The sequence below is a fragment of the Astatotilapia calliptera genome, chromosome 5 (genome assembly GCF_900246225.1).
Source record: "Astatotilapia calliptera chromosome 5, fAstCal1.2, whole genome shotgun sequence".
In the NCBI taxonomy this organism is placed as follows: Eukaryota; Metazoa; Chordata; class Actinopteri; order Cichliformes; family Cichlidae; genus Astatotilapia; species Astatotilapia calliptera.
The window spans coordinates 7,905,133-7,923,277 of NC_039306.1; the positions used below are offsets into that span (position 1 = coordinate 7,905,133).

The 18,145-nt window shown below is 40.0% G+C and overlaps 1 protein-coding gene across 8 annotated transcripts in view; it reads left to right on the forward strand.

Annotated features, from left to right (window-relative positions):
* Window positions 1-18,145, forward strand: part of tead3b (TEA domain family member 3 b) — a 31,304-nt gene that overhangs the window by 3,798 nt on the left and 9,361 nt on the right. For all 8 annotated transcript variants that reach the window (XM_026166994.1, XM_026166992.1, XM_026166993.1 and 5 more), the window contains exon 3: window positions 8,740-8,994. In XM_026166994.1, coding sequence (XP_026022779.1) covers window positions 8,871-8,994 — 124 coding nt within the window. In that variant the 5' untranslated portion in view covers window positions 8,740-8,870. The remainder of the gene's footprint in view (window positions 1-8,739; window positions 8,995-18,145) is intronic.

An 18,145-nucleotide genomic window follows, 5' to 3' on the forward strand; every position in this document is an offset into this window, starting at 1 on the left:
CACAGTTCAAGGTAGACCAAATAGCCAGCAGCATCCAGTGTTAAAATAGAACAACAAATGAATGAATCGGGCCTTATGTTCATGCTGTGCCTTGACGTGTGATACTCATTTATCCGCCTTAGACTCTGTGACTCATAGGAAACCAGCCACCTCTTTTTGCCTCCATGCAGCATGTTAGTCGGTTTCCATGCTATGTGAAATGATTAAAAGAAAGCAATAAATAATAGTCATTTCTCTTCATTTTCATGGTGTAAATAATCGAGGAATGTGTGCCAGACACTTCCAGCTCAGATCGCTTTCTTTTCTGCGTGCAAGACGTTATTCTGAGCCTTATTTTTTTCCTCGGGCAGGCAGCTGGTATCAAACTGCAAATGTCTGACTTGACAGAGTGTGCATGTGGTACGTGTGTGTTCATGTGTTTGTCTTAGCTTTTCCCTCTGCCTTTCTTTCTGTCTCTTGCCGTGTGAGCTGTTGGCCGTCCAGCCCTCCTCTCACTCTCAGCTCTGATTGTTTCCTGAGTGCCTTGCCAGATAGGAAGTAGGAGGAAGTTATTGGAGGAGCTGGAGAGAATTTATTAGGGCCAAACACAGACACAGAAGGGAGAGGGGAAGGTGGTGACTGATTTTTTTTTTTTTCTTTTTTTTTTGGAAGATGGGCTCGTGCTTTCATGAGTCTTAAAAAGGCAGTGGTGCCTTCAGCAAACGCAGAGAGCACACAGCTTGACACTTGTGCCAGCTCATCACCTTAGATTTATCTCCTAAATGAAGGCGCTGCAGTTAAACATGTGCATATGTGTGTTCTGTGTAAGGAGGAATAAGGCCATGTTTCTAGCTCTTGTCAGAGAGCAGCTTTCCTGGCCCGGAACCTAAAATGTTTTCTTTATCTGTAATCTGACCTTAGAGAGCAGCTGCTCCTTCTGCCGCCAAGACCTGTTGTTTCCCCTGTTAAATGTGTGTGTGTGTTTGTCAGACTGTTGGTGTGTGTGGTGGGGGTCTCACTTTGAACGAGAGCACTGACCCTACAGCTGTGAGCACCCTTCAACCTTAACAAGATGTGTGCTTCTCTAATGTGGAGGAGTTTGGGTCTGTGATTTGTAACTGTGTATACACGAGACTTTAAGTTCAGTGGAGGTGTGTTTTACTCCCAGCTAAGCGGGGGGGCTTATGTCTGCCAGTAGGGGCCTGTTCTTTGCCAACAAGTGTCCCAACTCTTACAGCAACTAAACAAAGACTTCTTTTATAACGACAGGAACAAATCTTGTAGTGTACAGATGGAAGAATATACAATCCGACTGTGAGCAATGACAGAGAGACATGCAAACACAACAGGCTTGATGGATCAACAGTGGAAGAGACAGATTTGAAGGAAATCTGTTAACAATCTGCTTTGGGACATGAGTCAGTAGAACTGAGTCATGGGGTGTACAGAGATGTGAACAGATGAAGGAAGCTGATCCTTTCATGGTGCTTTGTTTGGGCTTTATCCGAAAAAATAAATAAATAATACAAACGATATGCACTACCCCAAGTGGCCAAATGAATCAGATGTACTGACATTACAGCCAAAATAGCGTTTTGCATCCTGGTAATAAGCTAGTGAGGTTTATAAATAACTTCATTCTATAAAAAATTATGGCTGACACACTGAAACAAAATCCTAAAGCAAATGCGCGTGTTGCATTACATACACCTTCATTTTGATAGGGCATGTAGAATTTTTTGTTTAAAAAATAAAAGGAAAACATCTGTAAAGATATATTGCAAATATATCTAATGGCTGTGTCAGATATCTTGTTTATAACCTTGGCTCCAATGTGTCTTCTACTGTTTCAGTCCTGTGGACCAGGTTCAACTTTTTAATAGTTGCTGTTAAAGGCTTAAATATCACAATGGCAAAAAAAAAAAGGATGATTTCTGTACCAACGTATTAGAGATCACAGAATTCATGTTATATTTACTTCAGGTGTTTTTAAAATTTTAAATGAGTTACATTTACAAGATTGTGTTTTCTACCTTAAATTCAGAGTAGGAGTAACCAGAGTAGTTGATGGTTTTATTATTAAAGCTTCTAGTGTATTACTATGATCCATCCTGTCTGGTCTTTACTGCTTAAAAAAAAAGCAGTAAAGAAATTAAGAATTTATTTTTATAACATTTTTTTTTTCAATTTTCAACAGAAAATGTACTTGCTGCATTGACTTCATTCTCCATCTAAGCCTTGTTACTGGCGTTTTACACGGCCAGAAACTGCAAGAAAAATAAATGTATTAATTAAAAGTGATGAATTTGTCAACAGTTCTCATGACAATTTTTTTTTTCACGGAGTGTGCAAATAACTCATAAACAGAGAAGTTCAGTGGAACCAAAACGGATTCAAATGGAGTCAAACATTATGCTCGTCACATCGACAGCAGAAAGTTGAGGGAAAATTTCTTCCTGCTCTGCTAAACCATGACATGCTCCCTCGGATTTAACAAGTACTGTCATTGTGAAATGGGCACTTGTAATTGGTCGGGAGGGCATTTAGTTTCATTTTTATTGAAATAATTATTTTGAAAATAGAAAATAAAACCTAGTAAAATACTTATCATGGGCTGTCAGGATGGGTCCATTGTTGAAGTGGGTGGGCCCAGGACTCTTAGGCTGACCCACAATGCTGTAGACTGTTTAGAAAAGATGCGTATAGCCCTCTGTCACATCCCTAACTTTAGCAGAAAACAAAGAAGAAGAAAAAAGATTTGGCTCCTGTACTGCTGTGAAGAAGGGTTGGCTAGTCAGACCAAAATATTTTTTTGTATATGGCTATAAACAAGTAATTTCCATGACTGAATGTTAGCATAGGGGTCTATGGAGTCTGATGATCTTTAGGAGCCAGCCTCAAGTGGCCATTAGAAGAACTGAAGCTGTTGGCTTCATTTTTTTTAAGTTGTGGTTTTGTTTTTTGGGAGGCCTTTCTGTGACACGTGTAACCTGGGCGTTGAAATAATAGTTTCCCTTATTGCTATACAGCAGAAGCTTAAAGCTTAACTTTGCACTTGTAAGCTATTGGACACATACTGTGCCCTTCTGGTACTTACACTGCTGTCCTAGCTCAGTGGGCTCACATGGCTCTCACGGTGGGATGTTTAGTCTCTGCTAAAATGTATTACTATGATCCATCCTGTCTGGTCTTAAACGTCTTCGAGGTTCGACAGATGTTCTTTTCCCACCGCTGGACTCGAGAGGAGATGTTGCCGTCAGGCCATAAAAATCAGACATGACAGAGAAAGTTTGACTCAAGGTCTTGCCTCACTGTAGTCTTGGAATTCCGCTGCGTAAGTAGAAACCCATCTGGTTGGTCCATTTGAGAGACCCAAGATGATATCATGTTCAGTGGAAGATAAATTTGAGGAATAACAGACAACAAATAAAAATGTGTCAGCTCTGCCTTTTCTGTTTGACTAAATGTTATCCTACCAACTGCTGAATGCCAAGACACCTATTTCGTTTTTACTGAAAGAAACAGAATCTGTTTTCCGGCCTGTAGGTGTTTGTAAGTGATTTCCTCCATTCTGTGTGACTTATGGATTCCCTTTCCTGATTAAGGCTATGTTGACAACTTTCCTCAAGCAAGCCAGCTGAGAGTGACTCAGTAGAATTTCTGGAATTCATTGGTACATTTTACCACACATAGCCCTCTCTCAGAAGAAGCAGTGCCAACAAACTCCGGTCAGTTCGTAGATGGAGCCGGAGCAGAGATAAGCCGATTGCTGAAAACAGAATGTAATGTGATCGCTGGGTACAGGACTGGGAAAATGGGTAGAGGGATTCTGGTGCATGAATGGTGCTGTTTCAGTGACTGTGCGAGCCACATAGCTTTGCAGTGTTATTTACATTCCTGCTGCACATTGGAATTCTGTAGCATGTTGGTCTCAGAGTCCCATGGCCTGACTCCCAGACAGAGGGAGGGGAGGTGTGTCCCTGATTTTTATGTAAAATGTGAGAGCAGTGTGTCATCCAACCAGGGCACATTTAAAAAAAAAAGTGTTTCCATCTGGCAAAAGATCTAAAAGTCTTACACACAGTTTTGTACATGGGAGCTGCTGGTTATTATCAGTATCAGTTCCATAACAGTTTCTCAATTGTGCTATAAAATGTCAGCAAATTAAAATGAGCCAAAGTGTGTCACAATTGTCTAAGCTGAATGGAAAAGAAACAAAAATCACCCTTATAAGATTTATATTTCATACTATGGTTTACTCATGAAAGTGACCACTGTCTCATTTTTGTCTCACACAATACAATTGATTCATTCTTAAGTAAAATGTTAATTAGGCCATGATATTAAAATGGCAAGCTTGCCACCCAAATAGCTCTGACCTATTATCGATGTAGGACCTTTTGATGATAGTCCTGCAGTTACTGGTACTAGGACAGAAGTAGGTGATCCTTTAGGACATGTGGGGTGCAAGTGGTACCTCCATGGATCGGGCTTGTGTAACATGCAGATGCTTACTGGATTGGGATCTGGGAATTTAGAGGCCTGGTAAAAGGCATGAGGACTTTATTGCTTTCCTTGAGCTGCTCCTGCCACACTGCAAGGTGCGTTCTCCTGCTAGAGGAGGCTGCTGTTGTTGGGAGTTCCATTTCAGTTAAGGCTGTGTTTGGTGTGCAAAACCAGAATGATGTCATTCACTTTAATTTGTATTTAATTTCAAGCCCAAAACATTAAGGATATTCCTTTTTAAATCTCATGTAACAGGAAAAAGAACTGTAAATTATTCGAGTAGAGAATGAGGAACTGAGGATTTTCTATCACCTTTGCTTCACAAGTACTTATTGCTCATCGAACATGCTCATTCAGTTAATGCCACTCAACATCAGTCAACTGATTTATTTTTTCTATCAACACTGAGGACTGTTTGTATTTTAATCATTGCAAGTTGTTACTATGCTGTGGAGTTTCTCACCCAAACTGGCTCGAAGGGACATTACAGTGCATTGGTGAGAGATCTTCTAATTGAATCAGTATGTTAATTACAACTGCTTTACTGGTATTTTGGGAGTAAATCATGTTGGACAACTAAATCCCAAACCTCCTCATGCTGACTCATTTAATTGGAGCTCTCTACAAGTATGAAACTAGCTGTTGCGTTTGAGTCCATAAGACTGTCCGTCCAACATTTATCATGATGTCGGGGCCATTGTCCTGACTTAAATCCCGTGACTCCACTCGGAGATGTATTGAAAAATTGCTCCACTGACAATGCCCTCCCTCTAGTCTGAGCTCTGAGCGTCACAAAGTGGGAGCGTGTTCACTGCTGATGTTGCATTCCAGCTGGAACAATCCCACTGTTTTCCAGACTCCAAAGTGGACGCCTAAATTGGACCCCCCTTCCCCCCTCCAAAGTCCCCCCCTAGTCCCCCCCCACCCCCCATACACACCCCTTTTCCCCCTCTGCTCTAAACCTACCATCCAAACCACCCACCCACCACCCACTCCTCCTCCCATACATGCATCCCCTGGTCTCCTGTCCTTATTTGGGTAAAGACGTTCTGAGTGCTCGTTGGAGGGGAGGGAGGGGAGGGTGCTGGGTTGACACAAGGGAGGCAGGAGGAGAAACAGTGAGCACTCGCAGCCCTTTCTTAATAAGGACATGTCTGGAATTCAGGCCCCTCTCTTAGTGAAGAGCCTCTCTTTTGCAGCACCTCACTTGAACACGCTCTTGTGAGCACTTGGAGCTCCATTGAGGTCGTCGGATCTGATGTTACATTGAGCGCTGTTTGCGGCTCTTCACTGCTCACAGTGCAGAGGAGGTTCGCAGTGTTTTCTCTGCTATAATTGGAGATAAACAACAGCAGCCACCTCTCCCTCCACGCCTCCCTAACTGTGCCATCAGCCTATGATTACGGTCTCGGCTTTACTGAGCCCGTTACCCCGCAGCACCTGCGCACACATTAATGACATACTTTGAAAGACATCTTCACACCAAGCTATATGACCACCATATGCTATACTTGAGATTGAGATAGACATGTATTGAAGATTGCATTATTGTTTGTAGAAGTGTACCTTTTGTGCTGGTTTAGTTTTTAATTTGTTCCAATGCGGACAGCGTGACAACAAAGTAAAAATCGCACTGGCGAAACTCTTGTGGTTGTTTCAGTCTGCCTACACATTTTATGGTTTTAGCTTCTAAAATGTAAAGATGTGATGCTAGAATATGCCATGTATTATAGTAGATTGATTATTTTAGGGTTTTGAGATGTTGGTGAAATAAAACATTGCACTTGAAATCATCATATTTTGCTGTTGGAAACCATAACGAGCATTTCCCAATGTCTTAATTTATCTACCCACATGACATTGTAGGCCCAAACTTTTTTTATTGTTGGTTTGTTTTCCACTTCTTGTTTTGTTTCTTTAGCAGTGCAAAATGTAAGAAATCATCACTTTTTAGAAGTTAAAACCAGATTTTTTTCTTTTCTACATAAGTAATTAAATGGCAATTCATAGTTTATGAAATGGTTTTACACAAGTCAGTGCAGGGCTTTCTAATTGTTTGCTTGCACACATTTTTGATTCTTATTTATCCCCCCCCCCCCCCCCCCCCCCCCCCCCCCCCCACAAATTGGCTGGATAGATTATAATTAAACTAACCCCAACTCTAGCAGTCACTGGGAGCAGTCCAGCCCAGTGATTCGTGAGGACTGAGATCATTTGAGCTGTTGATGAGTGCTCAGTTTCAGTGTTGAGTTTTAACACCGTGACCCTGTCTCAAAGGGTCCACCGTAACCAGGACCCTCTCAGCTAAAATTAGCAGCTTGACTTGTGGATATTTCTCAAACTCTCGCTTTGGTTCAGTGTCAAAATTAATGTTGCATGTTGCTTGTGGTAGAATTTCACTGCAGGAACAGTATTGCCATACTCTATTCACCTTTGATCTTTTGTAATTCCTTTTAAATGATGATGGGAAGGGAATGAAAGCATCACTAATCCTTCGCCTCTGCTTTTCACCATCAGGCATTTTGTTATAGCTACAGTAATTGTAAAGTGTGTGTGTGTTGTTCTACGTACTGATGAAAAGCATGGAAAAAGAAAGCCTAGGAGAGATTCCTGTGCTCATGAATGATGAATTTCATACATTATAGTGTATGTATAGTATTTTTTTTTTTTACATTTATATTTAAGTTTCTTCTTGTTAAAAGGGAGTTTATTCTCTCTTGTCTCATCAAGTTCCTCGTAGTGTGTTGTACCGTTGTTTCCATTTGTGAAGTTGTAGTTTCTTTACCTTGCAATATAGAGAGGATGTTATAAATGTCTTGGCTGTAAAACTGCCATTACAAACAGGGGTTTTATTCACTATTGTTACTCATTTATATTTTCACCTGAGAATAGAAATGTTATGGGTTGATTTTTATGCTATTATGATATCCTGCATTTCTAAACCTCGTAAAATAATGGTCAGTAATGAAAAAAAGAATTGGCTGGGGTCTGTATTTATCCATTATACTTTATTTTTGTCAGTATCTGCAGAAATGCTGAAGCAGAAACATAAGCATCCTGGGAGGATAATGGTTACCTCATAGACTTCCATTTTAGAAACAATACAATGCTGAAAAGGCAGCTTGAAAAATACTTAAGAGCCATGCCTGCAGTCAGCCATAAGCCAACCACACTGGAACACAGTTCCCAGACCACAAGAATTCTTTGAGGCCAGCGCTGATTAGTGAGGTCTTTAAACTTCGTTTTATGGAATATCTTGAATTCATTTGGCCATTTCAGAGACATAAAATCAAGGAAATTATCATAATGATTACGGGTTGCATTGTTTATTCTTGCAAATTTAATGACTGCAATAAAAAAAAAAAAACGTCAAAGAAGGTAGTGGCTGTATAGATGAACAACATTCCTTTTTCAAGGAGATCTTCTTTGCTCAAGTCAAATGTTTCCAGTTGTGAGGATTTCAAAGAAAAAAGACAAATTTGAGATTTGAGTCAAATTTGAGTTGTCTTAGATTTAACTGAATTGATTGAGTTTTACTAGATATCTCCTCAAGGTTATCTGGTGTCTGTTCATAGAAGGCATCAAGTCAAAATTTATTTTTTTTGAAGCTCAGCAGTGTTGCTTCATAAACTCTAAGAACAATGTAAGACAGTTGTTCACTCCTGACCCATTTGCCTGCTGCTTAGCACATATCACAGCGAGTCCATCAAATTCATGACCTCCGCACAAAAATAAGACCATTTTATGTTGGACATTTTATGTGTGTTGCCAGATAATGCCACATGTCCTGTACCTTTGCTTAATTTGGACATTTAAGTGTAAAGCTGGGACCAGCATGGATGCCATTGTGTAAACAATGGCTTTGATCTAGTAGAAGATCAAACTTCTACTATGGCAACATGTGTAAATTCTACTAGGTGAGGTTTTACTGGAGAAAAAATATATAATAGTAATAATAATTATAATAGTAATAGGAACTGAAGTGAAACATTGTGCTTCACTGATTTGTTTTATATTCTTTTTTGGCAACAAATAAGGGTTAAATTATGGATTTGGCAAAACAGACAATACTTTTTCAATGAGCGTTTCCAAATAACGCTGGACTAACGATAAACTGTTTCTACATTTCCTCAGACCCTTTAACTTGCTGTTTGGGTGAAAAACACTGTTTGTTGGGTTGTGCTCTGGTGATGATCATAAAAATTGCGATCAGTATGGGACTTTTAAAAATGTTTATGCAACTGTATTCAACAGATCACCTACAGATCCTTTGATACCGGGGCTCAGGGTTGGGCCCAGGTGGAGCCGCCACAATTGCGTCCAACGAGTGGAGTGCCAACGGTAGCCCAGAAGATGGGCTGGACGGGGACAATGAAGACAAGACCATGGACGGGGATGCCGAGGGTGTGTGGTCCCCAGACATTGAGCAGAGCTTCCAGGAGGCCCTCGCCATCTACCCTCCCTGTGGAAGGAGGAAAATCATCTTGTCAGATGAGGGAAAGATGTATGGTGAGTTCACTGGATAACTGCCAGAGTAACAAAAGAACAACAATTACATGGAAATCCACTCCATAATGAATGCACGAAAATGAGAAAAACATTCATTCCACAGAGACTTGTGGCTAAAAGAAAACAAACACTGGTAATACTTTCCTGAAAAGAAATGAGAAAAATACTTTTCTTCTTTTTGCGCTCAAAACTTTGCTACAGAATGTTTTCTTTCCACTCAGAGCTCTCTTTAACAAGTCTGTACCTGTTGTGCTGTGACCCAGGGGCAGGTTCTTCCAGTCGTACCAGCACTCTCAGAGCTGGTTATTGCTGTCCTGAGAGCAAATCGGCTGCTCTCCCATTGATTTACACCTGTCTTTTTCTTCAGAGTGTTTTTATTGCTTTGGTTTTTTTTTTTCCCCCTCCTACTATTTCACAACCTGTCCTTCTCGACATTATGTTGTTAGACACACAACCTCTTTGTCTTCTTTTTATCTCTGAACAACATCTTATATACTTTTTTTTTTTCTTAAACACACTGGTATCACTGGGAGAATTTTGCCTTTAGGTAACCGGTTAAAGCTGGTTTTCAGGAGAACTGTTGCGTTTGATGCAGGATGGCTCAGTTAAATTAGCAATAATTAGCCCAGCATGAATCGAGACTCAGAACAAAAACATCACATTGGCCTGCTGTTCTGCCGAAGAGTTTAAACATCCATATGGTTTCGGAATAGTTGCGCTGTTTCCTGCAGCGTGTCCATTAAATTGCAGGTGTTGAGCCCCTAATGTCCTGAAACGCTCCAGATGGATATGTTGGCAAGGCCTTCCGTAGACTCACTCGCATGCAGGTGTGGGAAATTTAACACACTTGTCTTTGATTATTTTGATCGTACTCTCCCATTCCTAATGTCGAGACTGTTTTCTTAATGAGATTTTATTATTTTATCTTGGAAATGTAGCTGAAGAGCCATAAATGTTGAATGCGAGAAATCAAGCTGGTTTTTTTACGTTTGTACTTGCTGTGCCCTCTTTTTGATTTTGCTAAGTTGCAGTGATATTTTTTTCAGCATTGTAACTCAGCCCCCTTGTGCTTAGTAAGAATTTCCTGCCCTTTAATTAATGTCCATCAAGGCTCTAAAAGTTTAAACTTATTGTAGCTTCAGTGCAACCATAAAAACCATCAATCATGGCCATCAAAATGTCAGAGGGACTGTGTATCTTAGAAGCATCGGTGTTTGTTTCTTGTGTGGCTTTTATTTGCTTGACGTCAGATGGGATTCTTTTGGCATGATTCAACCAAGATGGAATCTTATCCTCATTTGTTCAGCAGATTCGGATATTCAAGGACAGGCACATACCTGAGATTACTCAGCCACTGCTGCAGCTTCTGTTGTTACTCTCAACCTGCCTTAAGGAACAAAGTAGTCATGAAACGCGTGGTGGATTAAACGATTACTCAAAACTTATTAAAATTTTTGTTTGCGTAGATGAATTTCTAATAATTAGTTTATCAAATATTTCTGACATACTGCTTTTCTTTTGGATAATTTTAAATTGAATATTTTATGGTTTTGCTGATACGCTAAATACGGTTACAGATTAATCCGCCCGAAAAAAGGAACATTTTAGCATGGATTTAACAAATAAATGACATATACATATAGTGTAAATAATGTAGTTCAGTTTGCTCTCACTATGTGATGGCACAAATTATCCCAAAGATCTAAATTTTTATGTAGGTGTCTAGCGCACAGGATACACCTATGCTGATACACTTATGACAGGTTAGTACTGGTTGACAACAAGATTGGTTGGGTTTTATCCAATGCGATTTAATTTTATATGCGATTTATATTTTTAATTTTTATATGAAATCAAATAACATCTATCAACTTTTTATTCTGGCAGATTTGAATATCATGCATAAACATATACATATGATATAATGGGAAAAATATTGTGACATATTTCTACTAGGTGCCAGAGCTAGTTTAGAACATGCTTTGACTTTTGCACACACATAAACTTTTGAAGCATTTTCAAATTTACCCAAGTAAATTTTTATTCCACTTTAGCTGTGCAGTGCTGTGTCTTCCCTTCCATACATTTGTCATGAGAACACCAACAAAGAAGCAGGCTTTGCACAAACCTGCCCCTTCAGCAACAAACTGTCAAGACCCCTTTTAGAAGCCCTTTTTTTTCTAGAGCATTAAACACCCTCTCCTTTTACAATAAGTCATCTGAGGCTCTGCTGGGAGAGCCAAGGAATGCCCCCAGAAGAAGCCTTCTCACAAGGTGATTACCTCAGACATCTAAAAGCTGCCCTGACGTGAGGTTAGGGGAATGTTAACGATTGCACTGTATGTAAGACTGTCTACCTAGCAGTCTCAGACTCCAATGGCCTCCAAAAGCAGGCAAGTCATCCCTCCCATTGGGAATTCCATTTTTTCTTCCAGGATTTTTATTTGCTGGGAAACCTTTGCAACTTTCCATTCGCAAGAAAAGACTACTTTATACTCATGTGTTCACTGCTCCACAAGCCTGTCTAGACTTCCCAGTGCCATTTCCAGTCACTTACATAGCTCAGGGGTGACAGAAAGTTCAAATAAGCCCAACAATAAGTTTTATTAAATCATGTGCTAACAATCAGATTCATAATGTTAAAAACTAAATCTCTCTCTCTCTCTCTCTCTCTCTCTCTCTCTCTCTCTATATATATATATATATATATATATATATATATATATATATATATATATATATATATATATATATATATATATATATATTAGGGGTGCAACGATACTCATATCGATATTGAACCGTTTGATACAGTGCTTTCAGTTCGGTAGGCATATATATCGAACAATACAAAATTTTAAATTTATTTTATCAACTTTTCTTCTGATGATGCTGTCTGTGTTGAGAGCTCAGTGGATCTGCGTTCAACTACTCCGCCTAGGCTGCACTGTCGAGTGCAGATCCACTGAGCGCAGCTCAAGCTAGCAAGTCAGAAACTAAGCTAGTTGCAACTTGGCAAATTGAACCTCCCCCACCCTCATTCAGATCTGGCCTTTGGAACTATTTTGGTCTTCATGTGAAGTATGACCCTGAAGGTAAGCGAGTCATGGACAAAAGTAAAACAGTATGTCGGATGTGTCACGCAATGCTCAATTACATGGGTGTAGGGTTGCCAACCGTCCCTTAAAATACGGAATCGTCCCGTATTTCGAAACAAAAGTACACGTCCCGTATTGAGCTAATAAGGGACGCACTTTGTCCCGTAATACAGTGAGAATCAAAAGTAGTCTATAAATGTTTATGGAATTAACACTTTGTTTGAAAACATAATTCCCAGCCCCTCTCCTGCTTTGTGACCAATGAGCTGACAGCACACTTATGACAATTAGAGTATGACAATTCAGATTACCGCTCATCTCATTGGTCGAGGAAAGGTCGCTTGCGGAGAAAATACCGGAAGACAACAGATGACCACAACAAGAAGCATGGCCAACAGGGAAACAAACGCCGACTCTGCGGTGCAAGTCTCGGATGACAGTACACCTAAAGCTGGGCAGACACTGTGTGATTTTTTTCAGTCACGTTATTCAGCTCCTGCTCAAACTGGACGATTGACTCGCAGGGGTTAGAAGTTGGTAGGTCACGATGCAGGTCTCACACTATACCGCCCGATGCTCTGATGCGACCTGAGTGCTCACACTGTGCCTCCATAACATGAAGGTTATAACAGAAAATCTGTCGCTCTCTCTCTCTGTCTTTCACTCACACAGACACACCACCACCATCAACTTTGCTAAATTGCTAATGGAAAACATGATCAGGCAGCTGTGATTGAGCAGCAGTGTAAATCCAACTATTTTCACGGTTGTTGTGGTCGTGATAATTTTGTGATGCCACATCGAAAAGGCTCGGATGAGCTTTCCAAAGTTCTACAAGTTGTGCCTCCATCGCTTGTGTCCAGATCACACGCTGCACAGCCGTGCTGCAACGTCTTTTTTACCAACGTTTACGTGTTTGCGCGTGAGCAGTGTGAGCGCCTGTGGTGACACCCTCACGAGCGATTGATGATCGGGAGCTGGTCGTGAGGTGTTAATCACTTCTCGTTACCCCACGTATACTACACGACGCACGATGAAGGCCAAAATCGGTCCGATCACTCAAAAATCGGCTCAAAATGGGCCAAAAATCGCACAGTGTGAGCCCAGCATTAGAGCAGCAATGTTTGTTCCCCCTCAGAGAAAGGGAAGAATGGGAAAAGGAAAACACCTGGCTGGAAAAAGTTAATATGGGCATGTGCAATGAATATCAGCGCTATGTGGCCAGAAGTGTGATAATATAATTTATTTTGTGTAATAAACAACTGCAAGGATAGATGATTACAACAAATTGATGACTAATACATAAAAGTAATACATAGATGAATAATGATGATGAGTTATGATGCGTAATCATGGGAACAAGCGGGTTTACAAACGGGAGCAGCTGATTAGCATTAGAAAAGCTGAAATAATACCTCAACTGAAGCCGATTGTACTAAATGCACTAAATGTGCACTGTTACAAGAATATTTTTCTTTCTATTGTTTTCTATTATTTTAAGTTAAGCAGGACAGAGTTCTTTTAAAGAAAGATTTACTTATATTCTCAAAAGTTAAGCATGACAGGCTTCTGTTTAAGAAAGAGACCTGTTTTACTGTGTTAATGTTGTCATTTTGAGCTAAAAATAAATGGCTAAATGATCATTTGTTTCCCATGTGTTCATATCACAAAGAATAGAATATGCATCTACTTAAATCAACTTCAAGTCAAATGGTTAAAAAAAATAATTTCACACACAAAAAAAGAGCTAGAAAATTCACCACACTGGGAAGGGTGAAGACAACTGGGTCGCCCGGCCCTGGCCACGAGGTGTTCCTTATTTATTTTTCAGGGAGTTGGCAACCCTACATGGGTGGGAACTACTGCGTTAGCCCAGTTTGCTGCACAGGGCGATCCGCGGTAACTCGTTAACGGAGATTTTCCGTGTTGTTGCGTTAACGTCATTTCAGATTAACGCTGACAGCACTAGTGGGAACACAATGAATATGACTGCACATTTACGCCGACATCATCCTAGTGCAAAGACAAGTAGAAGCCGACAAAAACAACAAGCACCCATGCTACAAACTTTACCTGAGCCATTTAGACAGCTGTTAGCACATGATTCTCCTTATGGGGACCTGATATTTTAATATGCTGCTGAGAATATAGCCCAGAAGAAGCGCATAGTATAGCTTTTATTTTGGAAAGAGCCATTTCTCTGTAATAAACTCTCTTTTCCAAAGATGAGTGATTCCTCGATCAGATAGATTTTTTTATTTTTATTTTGTTGTTTCAGCAACATTAAATTTAAAAACTACTTTTGAGTTAAAATATATATTTATAATTATAATAAATGACAAATTAAAAAAGCATGAACATTCTTTTGTATCGAAAAAATATCGAACCTTGACATCAAAGTATCTAACCGAACCGTGAATTTTGTGTATTGTTGCACCCCTAATATATTCATTCTGTCACAGCTCCGGAATTGTCAACCGACATGAGTCCAGTTCAAAATAGCCTCTTCTTACTATATTGTATTGTATTGTTGTTAAGTTGGTTTTGATCTTACGTAGTGCAACAGAAGTGATTGTAGCAGTTTTGTAAGAGGTAAAAAGAAATTAATTAATGCTAATAACAGAATGTATAGGGGCATTTTTAGAAGAAGGTGTGGCACACACAATTTGCCCCTTGCACAACCATGAAATTAAAAGCTTTAAATTAAAAGAGTAAATGGTAAATGGTTCTGATTAAAATTTAAGGTTTTCTGTGTAAACTGGTGTTTTAGCAGCTGTAGGGCGCCGTAAAAGTCATTCTCCAAGTACAGTGTCCAAGAGAGAAAAAAATATTGCTCAAAGACGACACATTGCCACTAAAGTTTTATTACCCTAAGTTGCTATTATTTAATTAATTGGCTTGATTCTGCTTGCATTCAATGCAGGAAGTAAAATGCAATACACTACAATTGAAAAATTGAACACCAATGAGGTTGGTTATGTTTTAGACTCAGAGGTCACTGTCTCAAAGTCAAGTAGCTAATTCGTGCCCCTATAAAAGCAAACTTTAATGGTTTTATGACCCCCATACTTGACTTTTATTTTTTATGCTCCAACTTTTTAAATATACTTAATGTCTTTAACAAGTTTTAGAGCTGCTTGTTTGTGGATTTTTTTAAAAAACTTGGGGATAGGACCAAGCAACCTGTTTACAAAATTCAATGCAAGCTATAATGCATATAATGCTACAATGCAAGCTTATAAGGTTATATTAATAACCTTATAACAGACAGGTGAGGGGAGTCAGTCATCTCATCTTATTCGTAAGTAAATATTTACCAAAATGTCAAACCTTTTGGTTGCTTTTTCAGATCATTTGTTCAGATTAAAGGAACTCATTTGTTACAGGTAAAGATTATCGTATGCATCTTTTCAGATTAATGAAAAATAAAACATTTAAACAAGAGTCAGGCACTTTATTCTTGGTAAAATGAAATGGTTGGCTCATGGCACACAGTAAATTTAGAGGAAGTGTCGTTAGAAGATGGAAAAAATGTTGCCCGTCTTGTTTGGCCTTGGGGCTGTGCTGACATGTTGTTCACCTACGTTTTCTGGCCTCAACAGGTGTGTCAAACCCAAAGCACACACCTTTTTCTCTTTTAGACCTGCAGCTGTCACTACTAAAGAGCACTCTGGGTAATAAAAGTAGAGAAAGATTTGAGTGCTAAACAAGGGTTTATGTCTGTTCCTACCTTCGTGGACTGATGTTGAATTGCCAGCAGGTTCGGTGCATGTGCACAACTTTGACAAAACACAGCATGTATGTGGACATATTTAAGAAAAAGAAAAGGGGGTGGGCAGCTTTGGTTTGTAATGATGACTGAGCAGCCATGTAGCTTCTCTGTCAGTTACTCACTGAGATGTAAGGAATGTTTTCAGTCATGGCTGAGCAGTATGTTAGCAATTTTGGATTACCTCAGTGTTATGACAAGGGAGGAGAGAAGATAATAAGGGCGTATAAAAGGTTCTGGGTGGTGGGGGTTATGGTGAGTGAAGAGAGAGTACCTTTTTGCTCACTATCTTGGTGTGTAAGTGGAAAATTCCAGCAGTAATGTAGTATAAGAAAAAGATAGGCGTGTCTTGTCAATGAAGAGGTTAAGAATGGCAGCCTGCAGCGATCTGAGGGGGTGTTGAGCAATCAACAAAAAAGTCATAAGCAGTTCAAAAGGCGGAAAGAGAGATGGAAAGACCAAATGTAGAGAAAATAGAGGACAATGAGACTTTGCATACCACTGTACAAGTGTGTCTGTGTTTTTGTAAGCACCTGTCATGATCCCCTGCAGTCCGTGCTACTCCCGCTCTGATCCCCCTGACCGTGTCAAATCTGAGCAGATGTTGCTACTGCGGGTGCGGATTGAAGACGCAGTGATTCTCTGTTGCTTTTTTTTTTTTTTTTTTTTAATGTCTTACAGTTTTAAGGAAGTAGTATCCTTAAAAAGTATCAACTAATCTAACCGGTCTTTCTGGGTATTCTTTCTAAAGAAGAACTTGCTGAAGTATTAATTAGCACAAAACAGCTACTGGCATACACTGTTGCTACTGCTTTGATGTTTTTAAGAAATTAATGAATGAATTATTTTGTTAATTTATTTTCGGAGTATATTACACCTACTGCCTCCATATATTTTTATAGTCAGGAACCTTTTTATTCCTGCTTAAAATAAGGGTGCAGGATCACCTTTGCTTAAAATCACTATCCACAATTTGAATTCCAATTTTTCTTACCTGTGTCTAGATGTAATCTAGTTACAACTGGGCTATAATGTTGGCTTGTGCAGTTCGTACCCATTTAAGGAGATTGGCAATATACAATTAAAATAAAAAAACTAACAAACAAAAAAGAAAAAAAAACCAAGTCACTTCCTTATGAGCTGTAGGTAACATCTTTAAAGGATGTCATGCTTTTCATTTCAGATGGTTGACATAATTCCTGGTACTACATTTAGTTGTTCAGGCCTTCCCCTGCAAGCTTTACCAGTATGATTCAGCTGCTGTGCATCTGAAAAAAAGAAAAGGAAAAACTCTTTACAAAATAAGTTACACCTCCAAGGTCCACAAAATGAAGACTTGGTTCTCAGCACCTCAACTAAAGAACTTCACTGTCCAACAGGTGAAAGGTTATCATTTACCACACAATTCAGAGCCTTTACTTTGCTCATCACTGTGGGAAGTTTCAAAAATCTTAACATCTTGACATCACCATAACAGAAAGTTGAGTTTTATTCAACCTCTTTGTAGTCCGGAAAGTGTGCGAGTTACACCTCATCCACATCTTTCAAGTTCTTATCTTTCTTGGTCAAGCCTGTAGCACCAAGTTAATTTCAGTACACAGTAATGTACAGTGAGATATCGGTTATATTCATATCAGAACTGTGGGGTTGTTGTTGCTGCATTGCTTTTTCGCCAGCTGAAGCGATTGAGAGTGACAGTTGGGTGGGGGTTGATGTCATTGTTCTTTCTTTGCCACACTCTGTTGGGATGGTCGGCAGCAGGTGCGGCTGTCTGCTGACTGCGGGGTCACAGGGTGCTGTTGTTTTGGGAAATGGGCTACTTTACTGCCAGGTGGCAGTTGCTGGCAGAGACAGTTATGGCTTTGTGTTTCCTGCAAGAGTTACTGCCCTTCTCAGCTGCCCTTTGGCCCCTTACCCCATCCTGATGGCCTTCACTCCAGCTCTAACCCCTGCTTCTCCCAGGGCTGGGAGTGCATATGAACATATGTGTGTTCACCCGAGTTCTGGCTGTGTTCACGGGCCCAGGCCAATCAGACTGGCTAGCACAGATGTGACAGGCTTAGAGGAATGCTAGGAATGCGGAGGCGCTGAAGCGGGTGTGTCCATCCTTGGCCCGGGGCAGAAGGGGAGGGACTACCTCAGTATCGGCAGACAGTTCAGCTCTGCTCTGCTGGCCGACTGCCGGACTGAGTGGTTGGCTTGTACGGTGAGTACTGCAAGCCTACTGGAGATGGCCTGCAGTACTTTTATGGTAATTGCACTAACCATGGCCTTCCGGAGGCCA